The sequence below is a fragment of the Rattus norvegicus genome, chromosome 19 (assembly GCF_021556685.1).
Source record: "Rattus norvegicus strain SHRSP/BbbUtx chromosome 19, alternate assembly SHRSP_T2T, whole genome shotgun sequence".
NCBI lineage: Eukaryota > Metazoa > Chordata > Mammalia > Rodentia > Muridae > Rattus > Rattus norvegicus.
The window spans coordinates 14,738,174-14,759,839 of NC_141552.1; the positions used below are offsets into that span (position 1 = coordinate 14,738,174).

Below are 21,666 nucleotides of genomic sequence, written 5' to 3' on the forward strand. Positions count from 1 at the left end.
ACCACATAATGACATTGAAAGTGGGCTCTCTTCTTGATCCACGCCTCCAGCTCTCCTGACATCTACATGAATTATAACTCCTAATGCAGTGTAAATGATGTCTGCGCTATTGCTGAAGGAATCATGAGAATAACAACTCTAAACATCCCACCATGGATAGAATTTGTGGAAAGAGGTGACTGGCAGCCAACAAGAGGGCTCTACAGTTAAAGGGGCTTGCTGTCAAGTCTGATGAGCTTGACTCAATCCCCAGGACCCACGTGGTAAAAAGGAGAGAACCAAGGGACAAGCTGTCCTCTGGCTTCCACTCATGTGCTTACATGTATGTGAGTATATATGTATATGTCTGTATGTACGTGTGGATATGAATGTGTGTATGCATGTATGTGTATACGTGTATATGTATATGTGTGTATATGTCTGTCTATATGTGTGTATAGGTGTATTTGTATGTGTGTATATGTATTGTATGTGTGTGTGTGTGTATGTATATGTGTATGAGTGTATGCATGTATGTGTGTATGTGTGTATATGTGTGTATGTGTGTGTATGCATGTAGGTGTGTATATATGTGTGTGTGAGCATGAATGTGTAAGGTCATGTATATGCATGTGTTTTCAGGTATGTGTATTCGTGTATATGTACGAATGTATGTGTGTATATGTATGTATGGACACACAAACACACACAATGTTAAAACATAAAAAGCTCCTTGGAGTATTCACCGTGCCTGGATAAGTGGTGACCATGTGGGGGAAACACATGTCCATGTAAGCACACCTGTTCACATGTGCTGAGCAATGCCCAGCCTGGACTTGAGCTCACTACCTGCCCAACAATGAGTTTCTGCCCACCTGGTCTTCTCAGAGCCAGGCGACGATTGTTCCTGCCATTCCAGTTCTGTTCCAGTTTCTCATGCCACAAACCTTCTAGCTTGAATCTCACCTACTGACGCAGGAACCTAACAGCCTCCAAACCAGTGAAGTAAGTAAACTTCTTCCTGACATCCTCAGGCTTGGTGTCCCCATGAGTCACAGGGAGGAAGGATGGCATGCACCAAGGAGAAGGTCCATGGGCAAGGAAGACAGGATCATAAGTCAGTCATCACTGACACCAGCAAAGTGTGTGCTTCAGAGCTGGCTCTGCTCACTCTTGTCCCAGTGGCAGGACTTAAGAGTGGTGCATACCTGTCACCCAGCACTCAGAGACGTCTGACGCCCAAGAACCAGGAGTTCATGGCCATCTTAACTAATGGTGAGTTCAAAGCCAGCCTGGGCTGCATGAGACTCAGTCTCAAAGCAGGCAAGGAGGAACTTGCTATATTTGAGCAAGGAAGCTGCCATCCTCCTGGGTTCTAAACATTCACTGCAATACAGAAAGATGCTAGGGCTAGTGTGGCAGAAAGTAGGAGACAGAGAAGCCAGGTTAACCCTCACTAATCTCCTCATGCTGTGTGAGCTATGAGTAGATGGTGCCCTATACACTGTGGACAGGATGGTCTCTCAGACGGTTCAGAAAGCCATGGAGGACTCCAGCAATTCTCCACTTGGGTGTCACTTGAGTCTTATACGTGTGTGTTTACAAGCCAAAACATAAAATCCATAGGTGACTGTGTGAATTCAACATGGCCCAGCCATGTGCTGGAATATTATTCAGCCTTACATAGGATTCAGATTTTGACCCTTGAACAGGAATGAGAATGGTAGCCATTCTCCTAAGTCAGACCTCTAGGCAGTGCAAAAACAAACTAATACTGTATGACACCACTGAGGGCAGCAGTGTCACCAATTATATAAAGACAGAAAGCAGGAAGGTTTACAGAGCCCCAGGGGTGACACGGGGTGGGGAGGTTGGAGGGTAGGTGTGTAAGTGGGACTGAGCCTCAGAGGAATCAGACATGGCTGCAGAATATGCATGTGGCTGCCTCCCATACCTGTGGGTGCTGCCTCCTCAGAAAGGCAAATAAAGCAAAATAATGGAACAGAGGGGACAGGCTCTGACCTCCTGTAGACACACACAAATGACGTGACAGAATGTGCACACTGCTGCCTTGCTGCAGGAGCAGTTGAGCTTCCAGAAGGGTTGAAAGAGGCGGGAAGGGCTGAGCATGGCACTGAGTTCAAGGACATAGCTTTAGGTCCTGGGGAACTTAGGGTGCCCTGGCCCCATCCCGCTGATACTGAGGGACACAGCTGACATTCAGGGTTATGGCTGGGCTGGGCTGGGGAATAGGTGTCCACTCTCACCTGCTCCAGCTTGAAGATGTGCTGGGTGAAGTACGACTGCAACTGCTTGTTGGATTCATTGATGCAAATCTGCTGGAAGCTATTCTGTTCAAAGTCTTCAAATCTGAATATGGCCAAGACACCAATGGGCAAGCACTGGGAGACAAGGTTTGGTTATAGCCAGGGCCTCCTGGGAAGACTAGCCGTCCTGAGAGGAGTTGCAGAAGAGGGGATGTCTTTTCCTGACCTGTTTGGTACCCAGTGTTTTTTGCCAAGGGTTCCTTTATTACTTCTTGATGGAACCAGGCCTGCACATATCCAGGAAGCATTGGGGTGGAACCTGGGCTTGGTGCCCACATGCTGGCATCGCTGAGGGTGAAGCCTAGTCTATCACACTTCCAGATACCGAGTGCAGATGCCTGGGTTCCTATAGAATGGCAGTTCTTATCGTTCCTAAAATTGTGACACTTTATTTCAGTTCCTCATGTCGTTGTCATCCCAACATAAACTTATTGGAGAGCTACTTCATGAGTGTCACTTTGTTACTGTGAGGAACTGTAGTGTAAATGTCTGGTGTGCAGGAGCGCTGATGTAGAACCCACAGATTGAGAGCAGCTGCTGTAGAGGATGAGAGTCCCCTGCCAGCCCTGGTGTTTGCAGAGATCCCGTGGCTTCCTAGTCTCCATGGCTTTCCCAAGGACAGGGTTTATTCTTGGCCGTCTCAGGGCCCGGGACCTCACAGAAACAGCCTCTCCCATGTCCTTCCAGTTGAGGAGAGTGTGGTTGGGCCTCAGCACAGAACAGTCAAGCAGGGCGCTGTATAGACACTTGGACAGGGAGTCTCCTGCAGTTATGGCCTCTGGACAGAGGGGTTTCTTACCTGGGGTGGGGCAACCGTGCCAGGTACAGGCAGTGATGCTCAGAGTCAAGACCTAGTTTTGTCTTATTTTCATAGACAATGTTGCCCAGGCTGGCCTCGAACTTGCCGTGTAGCCAAGGATAATTAAACAACTGATCCTACTGCCTCTACCCCCCATGGCATGGCATTGCAGATGAGTGTCACCAGAGCTGGCTTGTCACAGCTGCTATACGGCTCTAAGTCAGGGGCCTCATGTGCAGGAGTGTTATGACTGTGCCATCCCCACCCTGCAACCAGGGTTTTCACCTTTCTCCTGCTGAAGTCTGCTTAATCCTACCATGGCCCCAGGACACAGCAGCTGTGGGAGACTCAAAGTCTGGGGCTTCAGCACAGCATGGGTACACAGCATGGCATGCAGCCTACACGGCTGTGAAAAAGCCAAGGAAGTGCTTCTCAGCTCACCCCCTGTAGGAGTGTCTAGTCCATCCTTCTCTCCATGGACGCAGACATCTGCTTCCAACTGCCCGACATGTCTCTCTGGTTTTGACTTTCCTGGATGCCATGTCAATGCCACCACACAGAGTGCTGCCTCTACTGGGGACACTCACACAACCTCTCTGGGGGACATCTGAGCCAAGCAGGGATTGGGTGCACTGCAGAGAGGTCAAGTCATGTCGTGAAGTACCTTGTCCCACAAAGGCTCACTGTTCAGGGAGTTGACTGGAAAAGTAAGCCTATGCCCCTGGGCAGGGTCCCCATAGGGAGTGTCCCACACCCTGCCATCAGGTCTATTCCTGGTGCCATGCAAATTCAATTTGCAAGACCCAATGCTCTGGAAATGTCAAGAGCTAATGGAAATGTACCAGGAAGTGCACACCATAGCAAAGGGAGAGGATGGCACAGAGACCTATGCTATGGGTTAAGGGGCACGGAAAGGCAACCTCGAGCACAGGGGTCAGTCACCTCTTTCACAAACAAGGCAAAAGGTCAATGCTCTCAGCTCTGGGAGCTTAAAGGGCTCTGTGGTTCCTAAGCCCTGCAGCTGCAGCCAGAAGCAGCACTGAACAGGATGTAAATGCTGAGTATAGCGATGTCAATAAAACTTTATTTACAAAACCAAATTAGTGGTGGTGCTGGTGGTGGTGGTGGTGGTGGTGCTGGTGGTGGTGGTGGTGGTGGTGGTGGTGGTGGTGCTGGTGGTGGTGGTGGTGGTGGTGGTGGTGGTGGTTGCGGACTGGTTCATTTCAAAGCATGCTGGAGTGGCATGGCCACTGAGCATCAGGAAACACAGAAAGGAATGCGACCGGACGCAGGGCTCCCAACACCCTAGACGTCGACCTATGGCACTGGAACAGGGTCCCTGAAGGTAAGTCTGGACAGTCAGATAAGGTAAGTACATTTTATTACAAGGAAATGGGACAAGATAAATCTTCTCTTCATCTGGCTATGCTTAAGCATCTTTAAGAGTGCAGGGAATTCATGTCTATCAGTCTGGTTTAGAAAAGTGTTTAGAGACAGCAAGAGTACACTCCTTGGTTCCCTTATGAGGGTTCCAGGGATTCTGATATCTGGGTCAAAGTGAAAGTTAAGGAGAAAAAGGCTGTCAGGCAGGGCAAAAAGATTCCAATTTCTGGTCTCTTTGGGCTGTAATTTTTACTGTGTTCAAGGCCATGGATGCAGACAGGGTAATAACGATACAGAACAAGAAGCTACAGCTTCATTAAGACAAAACGAAAGTAAAAGTTTTGCCCTCTGCACCACTGCCTGAAGCAGGTTTTTCTAAGTCTTTTCCCGAGGATGGCATGTTGACCATTAGATTCACACGATGATAATGACGAATTCACCTGCTTTTTCTTTTCCTATAATTAGGCCAGCATCGATTCAAGGTGTGGCCCAACCGACTTATTATAAAGGATGATACTGGTTGGTTGAAAAAGGTAGTAGCTTTCTATGAACCATATATTAAGTTTTTATGTATATTAAAATTAATATTGGAAAGAACAGTGGTAGGAGAGGAAGCTGGAGGACAACTGCTGCAAATGCTTGCTTTTGAAAATGCTAATGAAGAGTACAGGAGAGCGTTATTACTTATAAAGGAGGCTGGGGATATTAATGCTTATATGAAGGCATGCAAGGGTATCTTTTCTGAAAATGGAAAGATGGATAGTTGGCACATATTGATCCAGATAGAGTTATTAAATTATATGTTTAAATACTCTTGAATATCCTACAGGCACTTTCGCTCAGGATGAGTTGCCTTTAGAATGGATATATATTAAATAAAACTTTAACCAAACATTAACAAATTATGAGGAACAAATTTCTTTAATTATTCAGCAAGGCATACACAGACCTGTTACTCTGTGGGGATATGATTGTGCTGCTATTGTTTTCCCATTAAGCAAAGATAAAGTGGAATATTTAATGCAGATGTCTGAGGTTTTTCAATTAGCCATGATTTCTTACACTGGAAATATTGAATTTCATCCTCCCCATAGTAAATTGTGGGATTGCTTTAAAAAACAAAAAAAAATTGATAAATACACTAATTTCTGTTGATCCATTACCATCAGCCTTTACTGTGTTTACAGATGGCTCTAACACCAAGATGGCTTATTGGACCAAAGATTAATTTTGGGGACAAGAATCTTCTTTTGGGTCAGTACAACAAAATGAATTATTAGCGGTAATTAATGTATTCCAGGATTTTACTCATGCCGTAAAAATATTATAGCTGAGTCCGCTTATGTTGTAGGAGTAGTACAGAATATTGCGACTGCTGTTGTTTCTACATCTAAGCCTATATTAAATGTTATTCTCACATATTAAAGGACTATTGTTATTATGAAACTCTAGAATATTCATTACACATACTAGATCACATTCAAAATTTCCAGAATCTTTAACACTTGGCAATCATATGGTAGATCAATTAGTGGCATTTGCTACCCCAGAAGAACACAGTCATAATCATGCCAATACAGGATATTTACATATTAAATATAAGCTTCCCTATTCTCAAGCCAAACAAATTATTGCTAATTGTCCTATGTGTCAGTCTTCACGTATAAAATGTGTTCCATCTCAAATTAATCCCAGAAGGATGCAACTTAATACATCGTGTCAGATCGATAAAACCCATATTTCTGAGTTTGGTCGCCTTTCACATATAGATGTAATCATAGATAATTTTTCAAAATTTGTGTGGGCTACACCATTGCCAGGAGTACGCACTGCTCATGTTATACAGCATCTATTGGAAACTTCTGCTGTTATGGGACTGCCTTCTAAAATTAAAATTGATAATGGACCAACATATATTTCTTATCAATATAAACAATTTTGTCAATGATATCATATTGTACATATTACTGGTACAGAACACAATACACAAGGACAAGCTTTTGTTGAAAGAATTCACCATACCCTGAAATGACAAATTATAAAATTAAAACGGGGGAAAAGAGATGGCCTTATGCAACCTGAATGGAGTTTGCAGAGCAGTCCCAGAGCTATATGGCACAAGCATTATACGTTATTAATTTTCTTAATTTACCACAAGGTGAAGTTATATCAAGAGCAGATAGACACTTTGTTGAACTTCCCCCCAGAAGGCATGGAACAGACAGTATGGATAAAAATTGCCCGGGATGCTGAATGACAGGAAGGGACATCATTGTATGTAGGGGAGAGGGTTTTGTCTCATTACAGGATGGGAGACTATTCTGGTTACCCGGGAGATGGATCCAAGCACAGAATAATAAGAACTGCTCCCTACCCTCAAAGGAATCCAGTTAAACCAGCTACATTTTCTCCTGATGGATGTTCTCAGGAGATGAGGAGGTGTCCTCCATTACTGAGGCCCTGGCTTCTCTTAGTGTCCACAAACAACAATGGATAAGGATCCGTGCAGTGACAACCCTATTACCTATGTGGGGTCAGGTGAAGCGATTAAGCACTGAAAGGAATAATTTTGTCTCCTTCAGGAAAGTCCTTTACTGCTGAGCACTTATTCTCAGCAATGTGTGTTTTACTCATGGTTTCTTCTGCTGCAGCCAATGCCAGTTATCGGGTTTATATTGCTTATCATGATGAAATCCTACCAATTTTGTGTTAGTAAATATATGGATAATGACACAGAACATGATTGGAAGTTAATTCAAGCCTATTTAGAGGGTAATGAAAGTGCTTCAAAAGTAATTAATGCCTTGAAATATGATGTTCGAATGTCTTTTGGTAAACAGCTAGAAGATACTACCCCTATGGAAATAGCGAAATTATTGGCTGATCAATTGACAGGATTAGATCCCAAGGCTTGGCTTCAAAGGATTTTCCATAGCATGGGAGGAGCTAGTTTTGCCATAATCTTATGTACATTATGTATTATGTTGCTTTATTTTTACATGACTAAACCCCTACAAGGACCTTTAGCTATGTTATGTAAAGTGTTACTTTAAAACAAAAGAAAAAAGAAGGAATTGTTAAGACATAGAGATGCAGCTCCCAGGCAGGGTCAAGAAAGGCCTGGTGCCAGATTCAAGTAGGGTCTGGAATGCCGCCCTGGAAAAGAAAATGTTTTTCTCACTTGGCCTTAAATTATGTTCTGCTGTGTCCCGTTTTGTGGAAGTGGTTCTAACGCTCTCTTGGTAATGGTGAGTATATTTTGATTATAATAAGAGAGGTTATTTGTTATATGAATATCTTTAGGAGAAGCTTTCGTTTATTCGTCTTTCTTTGTTTAATCTTCCCTCATTGTTCCTGGTATCCTGGGAATAATAATCTTATGGTATCTTGACACAATGAAAATTGTAGTAATGCATATTCTTAGCTTAATAAGGATTAATAAAGCTTGCAACTGCGTGCAGTTTCTTCTGCCTTTGCTCTGCACCCCCTGTGTCCTGGGGGTATGCGACCATACCCAGGGCCCCAACTCACTACACATTGACAATGGGTCACCCCACAAAACACAGAAGCATCTACCTTAGTCAAAAATGGACATTTTATTGAATGCATACACTAACACTGATTGATCACATCCATAGCTAAGATACTAGGGGCAGATCCGTGGCCCAAAATACATTCCTCTAAACCTATAAAGCAAAGAAAGAAAGAAAGAAAGAAAGAAAGAAAGAAAGAAAGAAAGAAAGAAAGAAGGAAAGAAAGAAAGGAAGGAAGGAAGAAGAAAAAACACAAAAAACTTAAGCTTCTCATAGGAACTTCGCAGGAAGTGTTGTCTGGCGGTCAGTTCTGATTAGGCCATTTTAGATGAAACAGTGCATAGTGACCCTTAATGTGATGGGCCCTATATAAAGCTTTTTGCAATATTGGAATTTTAACAAACCTCATCCAGAACATACAGCAGAGGCAAGGATGTGATCACCATGTCCTTGCTCTCTATCAGGTTATTTTTATGTGTCCTTGATTGTCAGGCATAGAACAGCAACAATCTGAAATAGCTGGTAGACATGGAACAAAGTGGCTAAAACTATAGTTGTGGGTTACACACCTCAACTGTCAAAGGCTAATGCTGTCCTCAGAGACCTCGGAGGCCCCTCTTGTAAGACTGTCTATTGGAAATGGAAGCACTGACTTCAAAGTGAACCGGGCCAGCCAGGGTGAGGGCAACATGGATACGTGAGACCCTGTCTAAAACCAGCACAAAAACCAACCCTTCATTCAAAGCATCATCTATTAATTCTTTATTATTTACCACTTTCTCCCTACCAGCCTTTCAGTCTGGAATGGTAGAAAAGGACTGGGAATGTTCCTTCTATTCTAAGGACCTTGATCTCTCTTTCCTTAGGTCCACATTAAGAACACATGCAAATGGATATCACCATCTGAACAACTTAGTATCATCTACTCAGTATATCTAGCCTAATGCTGTGCTATGACAATCTCAAGCTTCCCTGAGTTTCCCTGACCTAGCAAGAAGTATGAAGTACTGAGGCCACACCCCAGTGATCCTTTCAAGGGGTTAGAAGAAAGCCGTGAGAGATGCTCCACTTCTTTGTCCTTAGATTAAATCACATTGACACAATGTGGGTGGACTATTTAACCAGATATGTTTCTCCCACCCCACCTTTCTGAGTTCAGACCATGGCAGAATTCATGCCCCACCACCCTAGATATTGAGTTTAGTGTTCTCTGGTATTTTGTCCTTCCCTTCAAACTAAAGTATTCCTTTTAGGATCCTCTAGAGAGCTGTCTTACTGGTTATACATATTGTGTTAAATTTATTTTAGTGTGCATTAGTCAGCACAGTAGCTGGGCAGCTGCCTGCCCTCCATGGTATCAGATCTACTTTCCAAACAATAACGCTAACTCTTACAGGCTGTGTAGCATCTTGGCTGCTCTTTGTTCCACTTGGACAGCCCTCAGGACCAGGATCTCCTCTCCCTTAACCATGGCTGCTGTCCTCTTCCTCTCTCCTCTCCATCACACGTTCTTCCTTTATTCTATGGCAGCTTCTTCTTCCTTCTTCCCTCCTCATGATCTTCTCTAGCAAAGCCCTCAAAGCTCACCTCCCCCATCTCTCTGCTGTGTAGCTGTTGGCTGTTGGCTTCTTTATAATCACAGTTAACTGGATCAGGGTCAGTTATTTGGGGTTAACCAGTCCTGAGTTCCACAAATTAGCATTAAAATACAAGCAGAATTAGACCAATACACTACAGGGATTTTTGTTTGTTTGTTTGGTTGGTTTGGTTTAATTTTCATTTACCTTTTTACTTGTTATTTTATTTTTGGCTATTATTATTAATCGGTTATTTTATTTATTTACATTTCAACTGTTGTCCTGCTTTCCAGACTCCCCTCTTCAAATTTACATCCCATTTCTGCTCAGCTTTGCCTATGTGACAGTGCTCCCCCACCCACACATATCCATTCCCACCTCACACCTCTAGGATCTGCCTTTGGTGGGCAACAGGCCTCACCTTGAACTATAGAGCATCCTTGCATACACATTGGCTGGCAGTTTGGCCCCTGGGAGCTTGGGGATTAGGGAAAGAGGATCTGGTCAGATATTAAAGCCAATGATTGCTGCTTTCTCTTCTTTTTCTGGTTATAGGTGAAATTATGTTTGTGTGCTTCTCTTTTTTTAAATTATTGAGAGAAGATTAATTTCTTGGTTTTTCTTGGGTATAGTTTAGTTCATTGTCTTGGAGTTTTCCTCCTATTAGCCTCAGTTGTGCTTTCTTACAGAAAAGAATTGTTTAAATTTGGTTTTGTCATGAAATATCCTGGTTCCTCCTTTTATGGTGATTGAGGATTATGCTGGATATAGGAGCCTGTGTCTGCATTACATCTGCCCAAGATTTTCTGACTTTTAGAATCTCTGTTGAGAAGTCTGGTGTAATTCAGATACGTCTGAATTTATTTGTTACTAGATATTTATACCTTACCCCTTTTAATGTTCTTTCTTGATCTGTGCATTTAGCGTTTTAATTATTATGTGAATGGAGGAATTTTTCTGGTACAATTAGTTTGATGTTCTGTAGGCTTGTTGTACCTTTATGGCCTTTTCTTTCTTTACCTTATGGAAGTTTGCTGCTATGATTTGTTGAAGGTGTTTACTGGATCTATGAACTAGAAATCTTAATTCTCTTCTCTATCTATTATCCTTAGGTTTCAACATTTAATTGTGTCCTGAAATTCATGGATGTTTTGGATTCAATAAACCATACATGTTTATCTGAGATGGGTGTTTTGTGCTTTGTGGGATGACCTCCTTGACCCCAGGCTGCATGAAGAATCTCAGTTGACAATGGGGACATAAATTATGAGTATGTGTAGCAAGACCCAGGCCTCTTCCAGGTTCTTAGATATTAACTGAGAACCTCAAATACAGTAGTGATGTGATAGTGTGGTGTGAATCTAGTTACTATTCTCTATTTTGATATAGATGACTCTTTTTGTGTCATGGTCAGCTTATAATGACTAGAAGACCTAAGCTTGAGAATAACCAAAGACTACATTGCTTCTCTAGCAGCTGAGCTTTTAAAAGTCCTGGTGTGACAGCAACTGTTGGTGGACATTCTGGATTATTCCTTCTGTACTTTAACTCTCTGTGTCACTTCCACCATGAGTAAGTTAGTTCAATTCCATAAATTGGAAATCCATCACCTGGAAGAAATACTCTTTTTTTTTAAGATTTATTTATTTATTTATTTATTTATTTATTTATTTATTTATTATATACAAGTACACCGTGACTGTCTTTAGACACACCAGAAGAGGGCATCAGATCTCATTAGAGATGGTTGTGAGCCATCATGTGGTTGCTGGGATTTGAACTCAGGACCTCTGGAAGAGCAGTCAGTGCTCTTAACCACTAAGCCATCTCTTTAGCCCAAGAAATACTTTCTGAATATGATCTGAGATTGGCCATGGAAAAAGGGTAGCTTGAACTGTCCCACCTGGGTTCTGGGCCTGCACAGGCCTGCTCTCCAAAAGAAACCTGTGTTCACAGCTGTTGGCTGGCTAAGAAAGATTTCACGAGACGTGATACACAGCCCTTGGACTTCTGCTTCAGTCATCTGCACAATTTTTCCCGGACGATATCCTCATACCTCCAGCAGGCGGGTGATGAAGCTGTCCACTCTCAGCTCCCCTTCAGCCATCTTGTGGGCACCAGACTCTCCTCCCTGCAGCAGGAACAAGGGCTTCTCCATGGTGGCTGCAGCAGCAGTGGTGGTTTGGCATTCTCACCTAGGAGGCCCTATGCCTTTCTACCCCAGTTCCAACTCAGCTCAGGCCCGGGCCTTCCCCCATCCACTTCCCACGGAGCAGGGAGAGCAGCACCCACTAGAAATAAAAGGGAAGCCCTTGGTCCTGCCAAGACTGAACCCCCAGTGAAAGGGATTGTTGGGGGGAGGGTGGTAATGGGAGGAGGATGGGGAGGGGACACCAATAGAGAAGGGGAGGGGGAGGGGTAAGGGGGATGTTTGCCTGGAAACCCAGAAAGGTAATAACAATTGAAATATAAATAAGAAATACCCAATTTAATAAAGATGGAGAAAAAAAGATAAAAGTGTCACACATTTAAAACAGAAGAATATGGACCCTAATTTTAAAGGACAGTTCTGTCAATTAACTAAACCTTTAAGGAAGCTCAGAAAATCAGGCCAAACAATATTTTCTCGGTTTATGTATCTGTAATGTCGCATAAATAATAATGTCCGTTTCTTGCTGTTGTGGAGGGAATTAAATAGATAATATGTAATCATGGAAATTTTGAAGTACCATCCATTTTTCTGTTCATTAAATCACTCTTCCTCATTTCATTGATCAAGTATGTATGTTTTCTTTTCATAGTTACATGTATAATAAAACCAGCATAAAAACCTTCAGAATTGTATAAGCTTTCACTTTTAACAAATTAAATTAGTTGTTCTTTGTATTTCTGCTGAACATTTAAATGTTCTTTATATGTCCCAATGCAAGTTTATTAGGTACCTATAAACTTTAAACTCTGTTCCTGAGAGCATGAGTACTATTTAATCATATAGTAACTACACTCAGGCTGTCTTTGTATTAGAACCAATTATATCAGACTCTAAGAAAAATTACTATTGCGTAAAAGTTTGTGTGTGTATGAGTGTGAGTGTCTGTGTGTGTGTGTGAGTGTGTGTGTGTGTGTGTGTGTGTGTGTGTGTGTGTGTGTGTGTGTGCAGTACATGACCAAACAACTTTCAGGAGCCATTTCTCTCCTTCTGTCATGTGGGTCCCAGGATGTAACCCAGATGTTTGACTTTGGCAATAAATAATATTACCCACTAAATAAATAAATAAACAAACAAAAAACAAGCCACCAATCCACTTTAAAAGTAAAGGCCAGAAGTTCACAGAATAGTAGCATTGGCCTTACCATATCCTTTCTTTGGGGATAGGAAAATTAATGTTCTGAAATCCATGACTTTCAGGAATTGTGATATTCATTGAAATTCAATTCCTTTGCAGATGCTCCAGTTGTTGTGGCCAATTGCTAGAAAGGTCAGCTTAAGCTTGCAGGACGCCCACCATCCCTCCCCCCACCCCACCTCCACAGAAAGCTCAAAAGACACTGCCCAGAACTTACTCCACATTCCCAGAACCACTTTCTTTGTCCATCATTTCCTTGAGACGAAAGGTCAGACTCCTTCACCCTAGTCTCTCCACAATTGACATTCGCCCCTCCCAAAACACTTCTAAGACTGGAAAACATGTCTTAGGATGTATCTGCCAGACTCGGACTGAGAGAAACTAGGGCACTGGTTGTCACTACAACATTGGTGACATAGCAGAGGATGCCAGAACTCTCTAGGAGACAATAGAATGTCCAAGAAGGGACAGCAGATGTCATGGGGAGAGGACTTTGCCTCCCTGCTAATGTTCTCCCTGTACTGAGCATAAGCTGAGGTGCCCTTTCCAGGAGACTTTCCCGGGGCAGAGCCACTGAACACCTCCTGCTTCCAAAGCCAAATTTTCCTCTAGGCTTGATTATAAAAACCTTAGTAATTCCTATGCATCTAAATGAATGTTTCCTTCCAAATCCTGCCCAAAAATGTCTCATCCTAACTCAAATTATCCTTCTTCACCAATATTAGCCATTAAAAATTCCTGAGAAATAATACCAGTTTGAATATGCAGTCAAAATGTTCTCCTGTCTTATTATGTACAGGTGCTTGAAATCACATCAAGAAATAGCCTGCATGGAAGGTTGCAACATGGGTGTGTGTTAGGGGAACACTCATGAAGCCTTGTGCTTAGCATTCAACGGTTGCCACAAAATTCCTTAGGAGGAAGACTTGAAATCATTATGGTGCTAGAAACAGTGTGGAGGCCAGTTGGCAGAGGAAAGTGAAACATTAGAGCCACCAGTGAAGGCTCCTGTTGGGCCCTACCTTGGTGTTTCCCTCCCCCCTCACTGAGCCTTTCAGCCTGCTATAGGAAGAAATTGTTTACACCTTTGACAGCTGCTCTTAGCCCCTGATTTGGGGCTGGGATTTTCCATGGCACCCTTCCTCCCCACTGAGCTTTCCTGCTTCTTGTTTTTAAGAAGCTGTTTATGCCCCTGATTGGGCTGGAACTTTCACCACACAGACTTGTCCTATTTTCCTGTTTGGGGATTTTCACCTGCCTTGTTGATTTTCCACGGCTTTTGCCTTTGGTATATAAGGAGATCTCAGTAAAGCCTTGGTGGCACTCGCTAAAAAGGGGTGACCCGTGTAAGTGTTTTCTTTCAACCCCACAAACCTACACCTGATATTCACACACTGTTGGCACAGGCACTGACAATAGGTATCACAATAGAAACTAGTAACTAGATTTAACCAAACTATCACATTAATGCTGTATTTCGTGGTATTTTTTTTTTTTTTTTGCTCTCCTAGAACCTGGAAGAGGCTTGGGGTTTTCTAATCCTACTCATAATTTATTATCCTTCCCAACACTATGGGCTTTGTTCTGTTAATGCTAACAGCGGCATCCAATACCTAGGATATTTTCTACTGACATGTGTGACATGAGACAAAACAGTCCCTGTCATCCCTCACCTGAATAAACTTCCTTAGAGGACTGTGTAGTTGGAGGGTCCTTCTTTCCTCTCCAAGATCGAGAAACATTTCCAGTCTTCAGACAAGTGTGTCAGCCATTGTCCAGTGACTGTGTTGAGATGTCCACATTGTCAGCTGAGTGTCGTCATCCAGCCTGCCCTGTAATTGTTGTAGATGATTAATAGGGTTCCAGCCCTAGGATTTAATTCAGTGCTACAGTACTTGCCAAACATGCTCAAAGCCCTAGCTGCCACCCTAGTCCTGTGTGCTCTAGAGAAAGAAAATAAAGAACCACATTGTCTATCAAGTTTCTCCTCCAATAGAAGGAGAATCTGCATCCAGTCTTTTAAGTAACTCTAAGCCCCAGCTTCCCCACAGCTCCCTGCATCGATTGCACTATTGGTGCATTTTCAGTAATTCTCACTTTCTTTTTGGTGTGCAAAGAATATGCACCATGTAAGTAAAGTGTGTGTGTGTGTGTGTGTGTGTGTGTGTGTGTGTGTGTGTGTTCATCCATGAACTCACTATAAATTATTATCAAATGACCCAGAAGACCGTGGAGAAACCTGTCGATGTGCATGCAGAATTATGTTACTACCGTTCCATGGCACCTTGCAGGTAACACTGAAATACTGGGCTGCTTTAATAGAGCCTAAAACCAGGCTATGCATGGTTTTCGGTGAGATTGTGATGTGCAACACCACAACAGAGATCAGCAGAAGCTTCATTTTTTCCATGCTGCTGTTACCAAGTGAGGCAAAGCCTCATCCCATAGAGAGTCTGGTAGGATCTGATGAAAGGAGTAAACTCAGGGTTGAAATCAAGCCTTTAGAAACAAAGAGAAAAATACAAAGTCAAGGAAAGCAAGAGCTGTCTTTTTCTTTTCTTCCTCTTTTTTTTTTTTTGAGAAGATCCACAAGAGAGACAACCCCTTCCTCAAACTAACAATGCACAAGAGAGACAATACATGAATTAAAAATCAGAAATGAAATGAGGGACATAACAATAGACACCGAGCAAATTCCAAAATCATTAGTTCTTACTCCCGAGGACTTTACGCCAGAAAACTGGAATATTTATTCGATATTGTTGATTTTGTAGACAGATAACAATTACCAAAGTTAAATCCAGATCTGGGAAGGTATCTGAATAATACCCCTAAGAAAATAGATACACTCATTAAAGGTTGCATACATTATATATTATATTGCTTTCTTTTTGCATGATTAAACCCCTTCAAGGACAATTAGCTATGTTATAGAAAGTGTTACTTTTAAAACAAAAGGACAAAGAGAGAAATTGTGGAGTCACTGAGATACACTTCCCAGACAGGATCAAGGAAAGATGGCTGAGAGATGCAAGCAGGGGCTGGAACGCTGCCCTTGAGAAGGAAATGTTTTTCTCACTTTACCTTACACTATGCTGTACTGTGTCTGTTTTTTGTGGAAGCAGCTCTCATGCTCTCTGGGTTATGACAAGTAGATTGTGATACTAGGAAGAGGGGTGATTTGCTATACAGATATTTTAAGGAGAAGCCTTAGCTTACTCTCACTTCTTTGCCTAGTCTTGCCTCAGTCGTTCCTGGTATCATGGGAATAACGACCTTATTATATCTTGCCAAAAGGGAATGTGAGGTAATGCATATTCATGCCTATATAAGGGTTAATAAGCTTGTAGCTGCATGCAGTTGCATCTGCCTTTGCTCTGCATCCCCTGTGTCCTGGTTATTTGTGACCGTACCTGGGCCCCCAATGCACTAGCTGTTGACAAGCATCACCCTTCTCAGTGTTAGGTATATATTTTTTTGAAATCTATGATGTGGAGGCATATTACAGCAACAATATGAAATAGCAGGCGGGCATGTATGAAAATGCTGTGTTTAAGCTAGGTGTGGGGACAAGTCCTCAAAAGGAGCTGTTAAGATGGGAAACAAATAATGCATTTGTTGCTGGAATTGAGTTGCCTCAGCTGTGTTGCTCTGCCTGCTCAGTGTCCATTCAACCTCACTCTGTTTCTACAGAGGAACTCAAGGTTTGCCCCAGCCGCCTGTGAGCTGTGATATGGGCAGAGAAAGGCCAGGACACAGTGGTGATTTACCACTCCTCAGTTATGCTGAATTTTCCACTACTGTACTTGTATACACAAGTACAGTGTGGTCAGTTATTATAGATATTTGTCATTTCTTACAGAGGGCAACTATGATTGACTACACCCAATTCTATAAAAAACAAAACTCAGGAAACCTGGCCCTTGGCAGCAATGAATCAAGAAATATCTAGGATGGTGGGGCATGAATTCTGCCAAGCAATGAACTCAGATAGGTGGGTTTGTGAGGAAGATGTATAGTTGAATAGCCCAATAGATTCACGTTGTATCATCTTGATTTAATCTAAGGACAAAGAAGTGCAGTATCTCTGATGGCTTTCTTCTAACCCATGAATGGTTCACTGGGGTTTGACCTCAGTTCTTTATTCTTCTTGCTGGGGCAGCAACACTCAGGGAAGCTTGAGATTGCCATAGGCACAGGATTAGGCTAGAAATGCTGAGTAGGTGATACTAAGTTGTTCAGATGGTGATACCCATTTCATTTGTTCTTAACGTGGACCTAAGGAAAGACAGATCAAGGTCCTTAGAATACAAAGATCATTTCCAGTTTTTTTTCTACCTTTCCTGAATGAAAGACTGTTTGGCAGAGAATGGTAAAAATTCAAGAATTGGTAGATAATACTTTGAATGAAGGGTGGGTTTCTGTGTTGGTTTTAGACAGGTTCTCAATTACCCCATCTTGTTCTCTACGCTGCTCGTCAGGTTCACTTTGAGCTCAAATAAAGCTGCTTCTACTTTCCAACAGGTAGTCTTACAAAGGGGCCTCCAAGGACTGTGAGGACAGCATTAGCCAATGAGAATTGAGGTGTGTAACCCACAACTATAGCTTTATCTGAAAGACCCTCAGACAGAGGAGACTCTCGCTCCAGTCCTGAGGACAATCACCACCCCATGAACACACAGGACTCAGTCTTGATGTAAAAACAAGAGGTTTACTTTGGGATACCAATGCACTGGGGCTCGACATGGTCCACACGCAGGAGGGATGTGAGGAGCCTCGAACAACAGAAATGTACAGTTTAAACAGTCATTTACGATCACACAGTTTCATTAGCTCAGCTATTTCGGTGCCAAGAATACCTAGGCAGATGTTTCTCGTCCTGGGATAAGGCCGTAACCACATCAATGTAGCTATTTCAGTAGGAAGGACGTCTGACTTGATATATATTTTCTTATCCTGGGGTTCCCAGGACAAGGACCAAGGATATCTGTCTTGGCAGGTGTTTCCCTTCTGGAGTTCCCAGGACAAGGCTATAGCGATGTCAGCCTATAGCACAGCTGCATTCAGTACCAAGGATATCTCACTTCTATAGTGGTCAGTCAGCTTCCCAGAGATGTTTCCTGTCTTGTAATTGCCCTGCAGTAAATATGTTCTATACCCTCTGTTCTTATGGTCGGGCAGCTTCCTAGAGAGTGGGTGGGAATGTGCTTTCTGTACTTTCTGGTCTATTGTCTAACGTCTAGGGGCTAAACGAGGGCCAGCTTAAAAGATTCTCATGCTTAAGAAATGGCTGTACTGATATCTAACGGAGATCTTTCATATCCACTTTCTTCCAAGTCTACCAGCCATCTCAGATTGTTGCTGTAATATGCCTGACAATCAAGGACACAGAAAAATAACTTGATACACAGCAAGGACATGGCAATCATATCCTGTGTCGTTATGTATGTTCTGGATGAGGTTTGTTAAAATGACAATATTGCACAAAGCTTTATATAGGACCCATCAAATTAAGGGTCACTATGCACTGTCATAGCTAAAATGGCCTGGTCAGAAGTGACCACTGGATCACTCTTCTGTAACTTCACATGAGAGGCTTGTGCTTTTTGTGTTTTTTATTTTTGTGTTTTTTTCTTATTTATTTATTTATTTATTATTTATTTATTTATTTATTGCTTTATATGTTGTCAGGAAGATAGTTCAAGTCATGGATCTGCCCCCAAAATCTGAGCTTTGCCACTAATACTGTAAACAGTATTAGTGTATGCATTCATTAAAATAACTGTTTTTTTTTTTTTAGTAGGATAGATGCTTTTGTGTTTTGTAGGGTGATCCATGAAACAGGAGTGAAGATGCTTGTTTCTTACTCTGTCCACTGAGTTATATCTCTAGGCTTGTCCTACTCCTTTGGCTGCATCCCCCCCCCCCACATTTGCTGACTATTTTATTTTTCAGATGAAATCACACGTTATAGCTTAGAGAGGCCTGTAAGCAATCCTACTTTGGTAACTTAAGTGCAAAGAGGAGAGCCCCACACTCAGCCTGAGGGTGCATTCACTGGTGGCTCCAATATTTCAGTTTCCTCTGCTAACAGATCACCACATTGTTGCCAGGACCATAATGAATGCAATTCTTTCTCCTAAGGAATCTGGTGGCAACTGTCAAATGTTAAGCACAAAGCTTCAGGTTGTACCTATAACACACACCCACATTGCAACCTACCCTACAGGCTATTTCTGGGTGTGATTTCATGCACCTGCACATGATGAGACAGGAGACCTCTTTGGCTACTTATAGGAACTGGTGTGATTTCTCAGTAATCTTTAATGGGTAATATTGCTGACTGAGGAGAATTTGAGGTAGGATGAAACATTTCTGTGCAGGGATTGGGGAGGAAGCACTCATTTAGATACATAGCAATGACTTAGGTTTTTCCAATCAAGCCTAGAGCCAAATTTGGCTTTGGAAGCATGTGGTGCTCAGTGGCTATGCCACAGGGAAGTCCCCTGAAAAGGGTCCATCAGCTTTTGCTCAGTACAGGGAGAACATTAGCAGGGAGGTAAAGTCTGTTATCCATGACATCAGCCGTCCCTTCGTGGACATTCTATTGTCTCCTAGAGAGACCTTGGAATCCCTGTGATGTCACCAGTATCGTTGTGACAACCAATTCCCTACTTTTTCTCTTAGTGTCCAAAGGATATATCCACAGGCATGTTTGCCCGTCTTCTCAGGCGCTTTGGGAGAGTTGATGTTGATAGAGAAGAGTCTAGAGTGAAGCAAACGAAACCTAAAGGTAATGATGGACACAGGACATGGGGAATGTGGAGTAAGTTCTGGGCAGTGTATGTTGAGCTTCCTCTCAGGGGTGAGTGTGGGGGCCTTCAGCTGGCCTTTATAGCGATGGGCCACAACCACTGGAACATCTCCACAGATATTGAATTCCATGATTATCACAATTCCTGAAAGTCAAGGTTTTCACATCATTAGTTTCTCCATAACCACATGGAGGATATGGCAATGCCTATGCTATTATTGGGTGAACTTCTAGTCTTTACTTTTACAGTGCATTCAGTATGTTAAATTGATATAATAACACCATAAGTAGTCATGGAGGGTATAACTTTTCTGAATTAAACAGGGCATCAATGTACTTCACTTTCATTGCTTCTTTCAATTCAGTGACTATCTGACAGTAGTAAGAGGGAGAGAATTGTGCTCCTGGCCATGACCTTATATTCTTAGAACTCCTCTGACTACCTCTGGCTGACGGGACCAATCTTACCTTCATACATTAGAGGTTCTGTGTGGCAGATATTTTTCTACAGTAGCCAACTATATGGGGCAGGTAGAGAAAGAGCCTGTAACCTACTGGCACTTCTGGGGCATTTGTCATTTCAGTAGGGGGAATTAATAAGTCTGTTGACCATGTCCTCCCCCTACATGAATTTTTAATGCAAAGTTATTGGACGAGAGTAACAGTGTAGGATATCTGAGTATCCCTGATCAATCAAGTCATTGTGGATGCTGAATTGATGATCTGACTTCTGAAACCAGAGGGGTGAGGGTCCTGAAACCAGGTTGTAGCCTGCGTACCTGATAATAATCCTGGAGAAGGCATCTCTCTGGTACTTGTAAGCCTGTGTGGGCAGGCATAGGGAACACCTGGCTGCTTACATCTCTTGGTCTCTATATAGTAGTGGGGGAACTGTGATCCACTTAGGATGCCTCTTACACATAGACCAAACTCCTTGCAGTGACACTGGCTTCCAAGCATGTTCTCCTGTTTGGACCTCACTGTGGTCTGTGTATGCTCTATGCATTCGCCCCATGTGGGTTCACTTGTGTTATTCTACCTACAGAGGCCTGCAGACAGACGTCATCCCCTGAAAATGTCCTAAACAAGGTGCAGGCCAACGAGGAAGAGGAGAGGCTGAATAGAGAACTGGAGCTAACTACCAAGGAGAGAAATGAGCTGACAGATCGCCTCCTTTATGTGACAGGTGGATCCATGAGCAAGAGGTATGCATTGCTCCAAACAAACGACCTTGTTCTAAACCTCATCTCCCATAGAGAGGAGATTCAGAACCTGACCCTTAGTGAGGAGTGAGTTTGGAAATGGACTCTCTGATTCCACCTGTTGAAAATCTGAACTTGTGATCTGAGTGAAGAATTCAGGGATAACGTCACTGGAGCATGAGTTCCCAGTGTACAATTGGAAAGCCCTTGACAGGTGGCAGTTTGCAAGGTTCTAGGTGCTGTGAGTTTGTGGACAGTGTTTGTACTTGCTAGGAATGTGACTGAACGCTATCATCTCATGGCAGCACCCTTAGGTAACAGGTCCCACATTGTTCATCTCCATGCTTAACTAGAAGGCCTGAGGCTCAGGCCTGTTCCTTCTTGTCTGTGTGCCTTAAACACTGAGACAGTAATGGTGCATACATTTCTACTGATTCTCATTGTTCTCTTTCCATATCTGTCTGTCTTTCTCATTCTCTGAGTCTGTTTACTTTTCTTTTCTTGTGGGTGTGTCCCAGTTTGTGTGTCTGTGTGTTCACAGGTCTGCATGCATATGTACAACTTTTATATGTTTCTATGTCCCCTGTCCCTTGGAATTTAGGGGTCTGTTTTTGACCTCAGGATATACCTGTATAATAGTTTCATGGAGGTGTAAGTGCTTTATTTTGGAAGCCCCACTTTCAACAGTACAGTTCTTTGCCTGTG

General features: G+C 42.7%; 1 protein-coding gene across 3 annotated transcripts in view; it reads left to right on the forward strand.

The window, feature by feature from the left end:
- The first annotated feature begins 4,245 nt into the window (after nt 1–4,245).
- Nucleotides 4,246–21,666, forward strand: part of LOC147998832 (disks large homolog 5-like) — a 98,154-nt gene continuing 80,733 nt past the window's right edge. Inside the window, exons 1-5 of one of the 3 annotated variants that reach the window (XM_087595514.1) lie at nt 4,259–4,450; nt 4,954–5,021; nt 5,676–5,742; nt 19,633–19,738; nt 20,805–20,964. In XM_087595514.1, the coding sequence (XP_087451640.1) occupies nt 19,657–19,738; nt 20,805–20,964 (242 nt within the window). In that variant the 5' untranslated portion in view covers nt 4,259–4,450; nt 4,954–5,021; nt 5,676–5,742; nt 19,633–19,656. Of the gene's footprint in view, nt 4,451–4,953; nt 5,022–5,675; nt 5,743–19,632; nt 19,739–20,804; nt 20,965–21,666 lie in introns of all 3 variants that reach the window. The other 2 variants (XM_087595515.1, XM_087595517.1) reach the window with 2 other exon arrangements.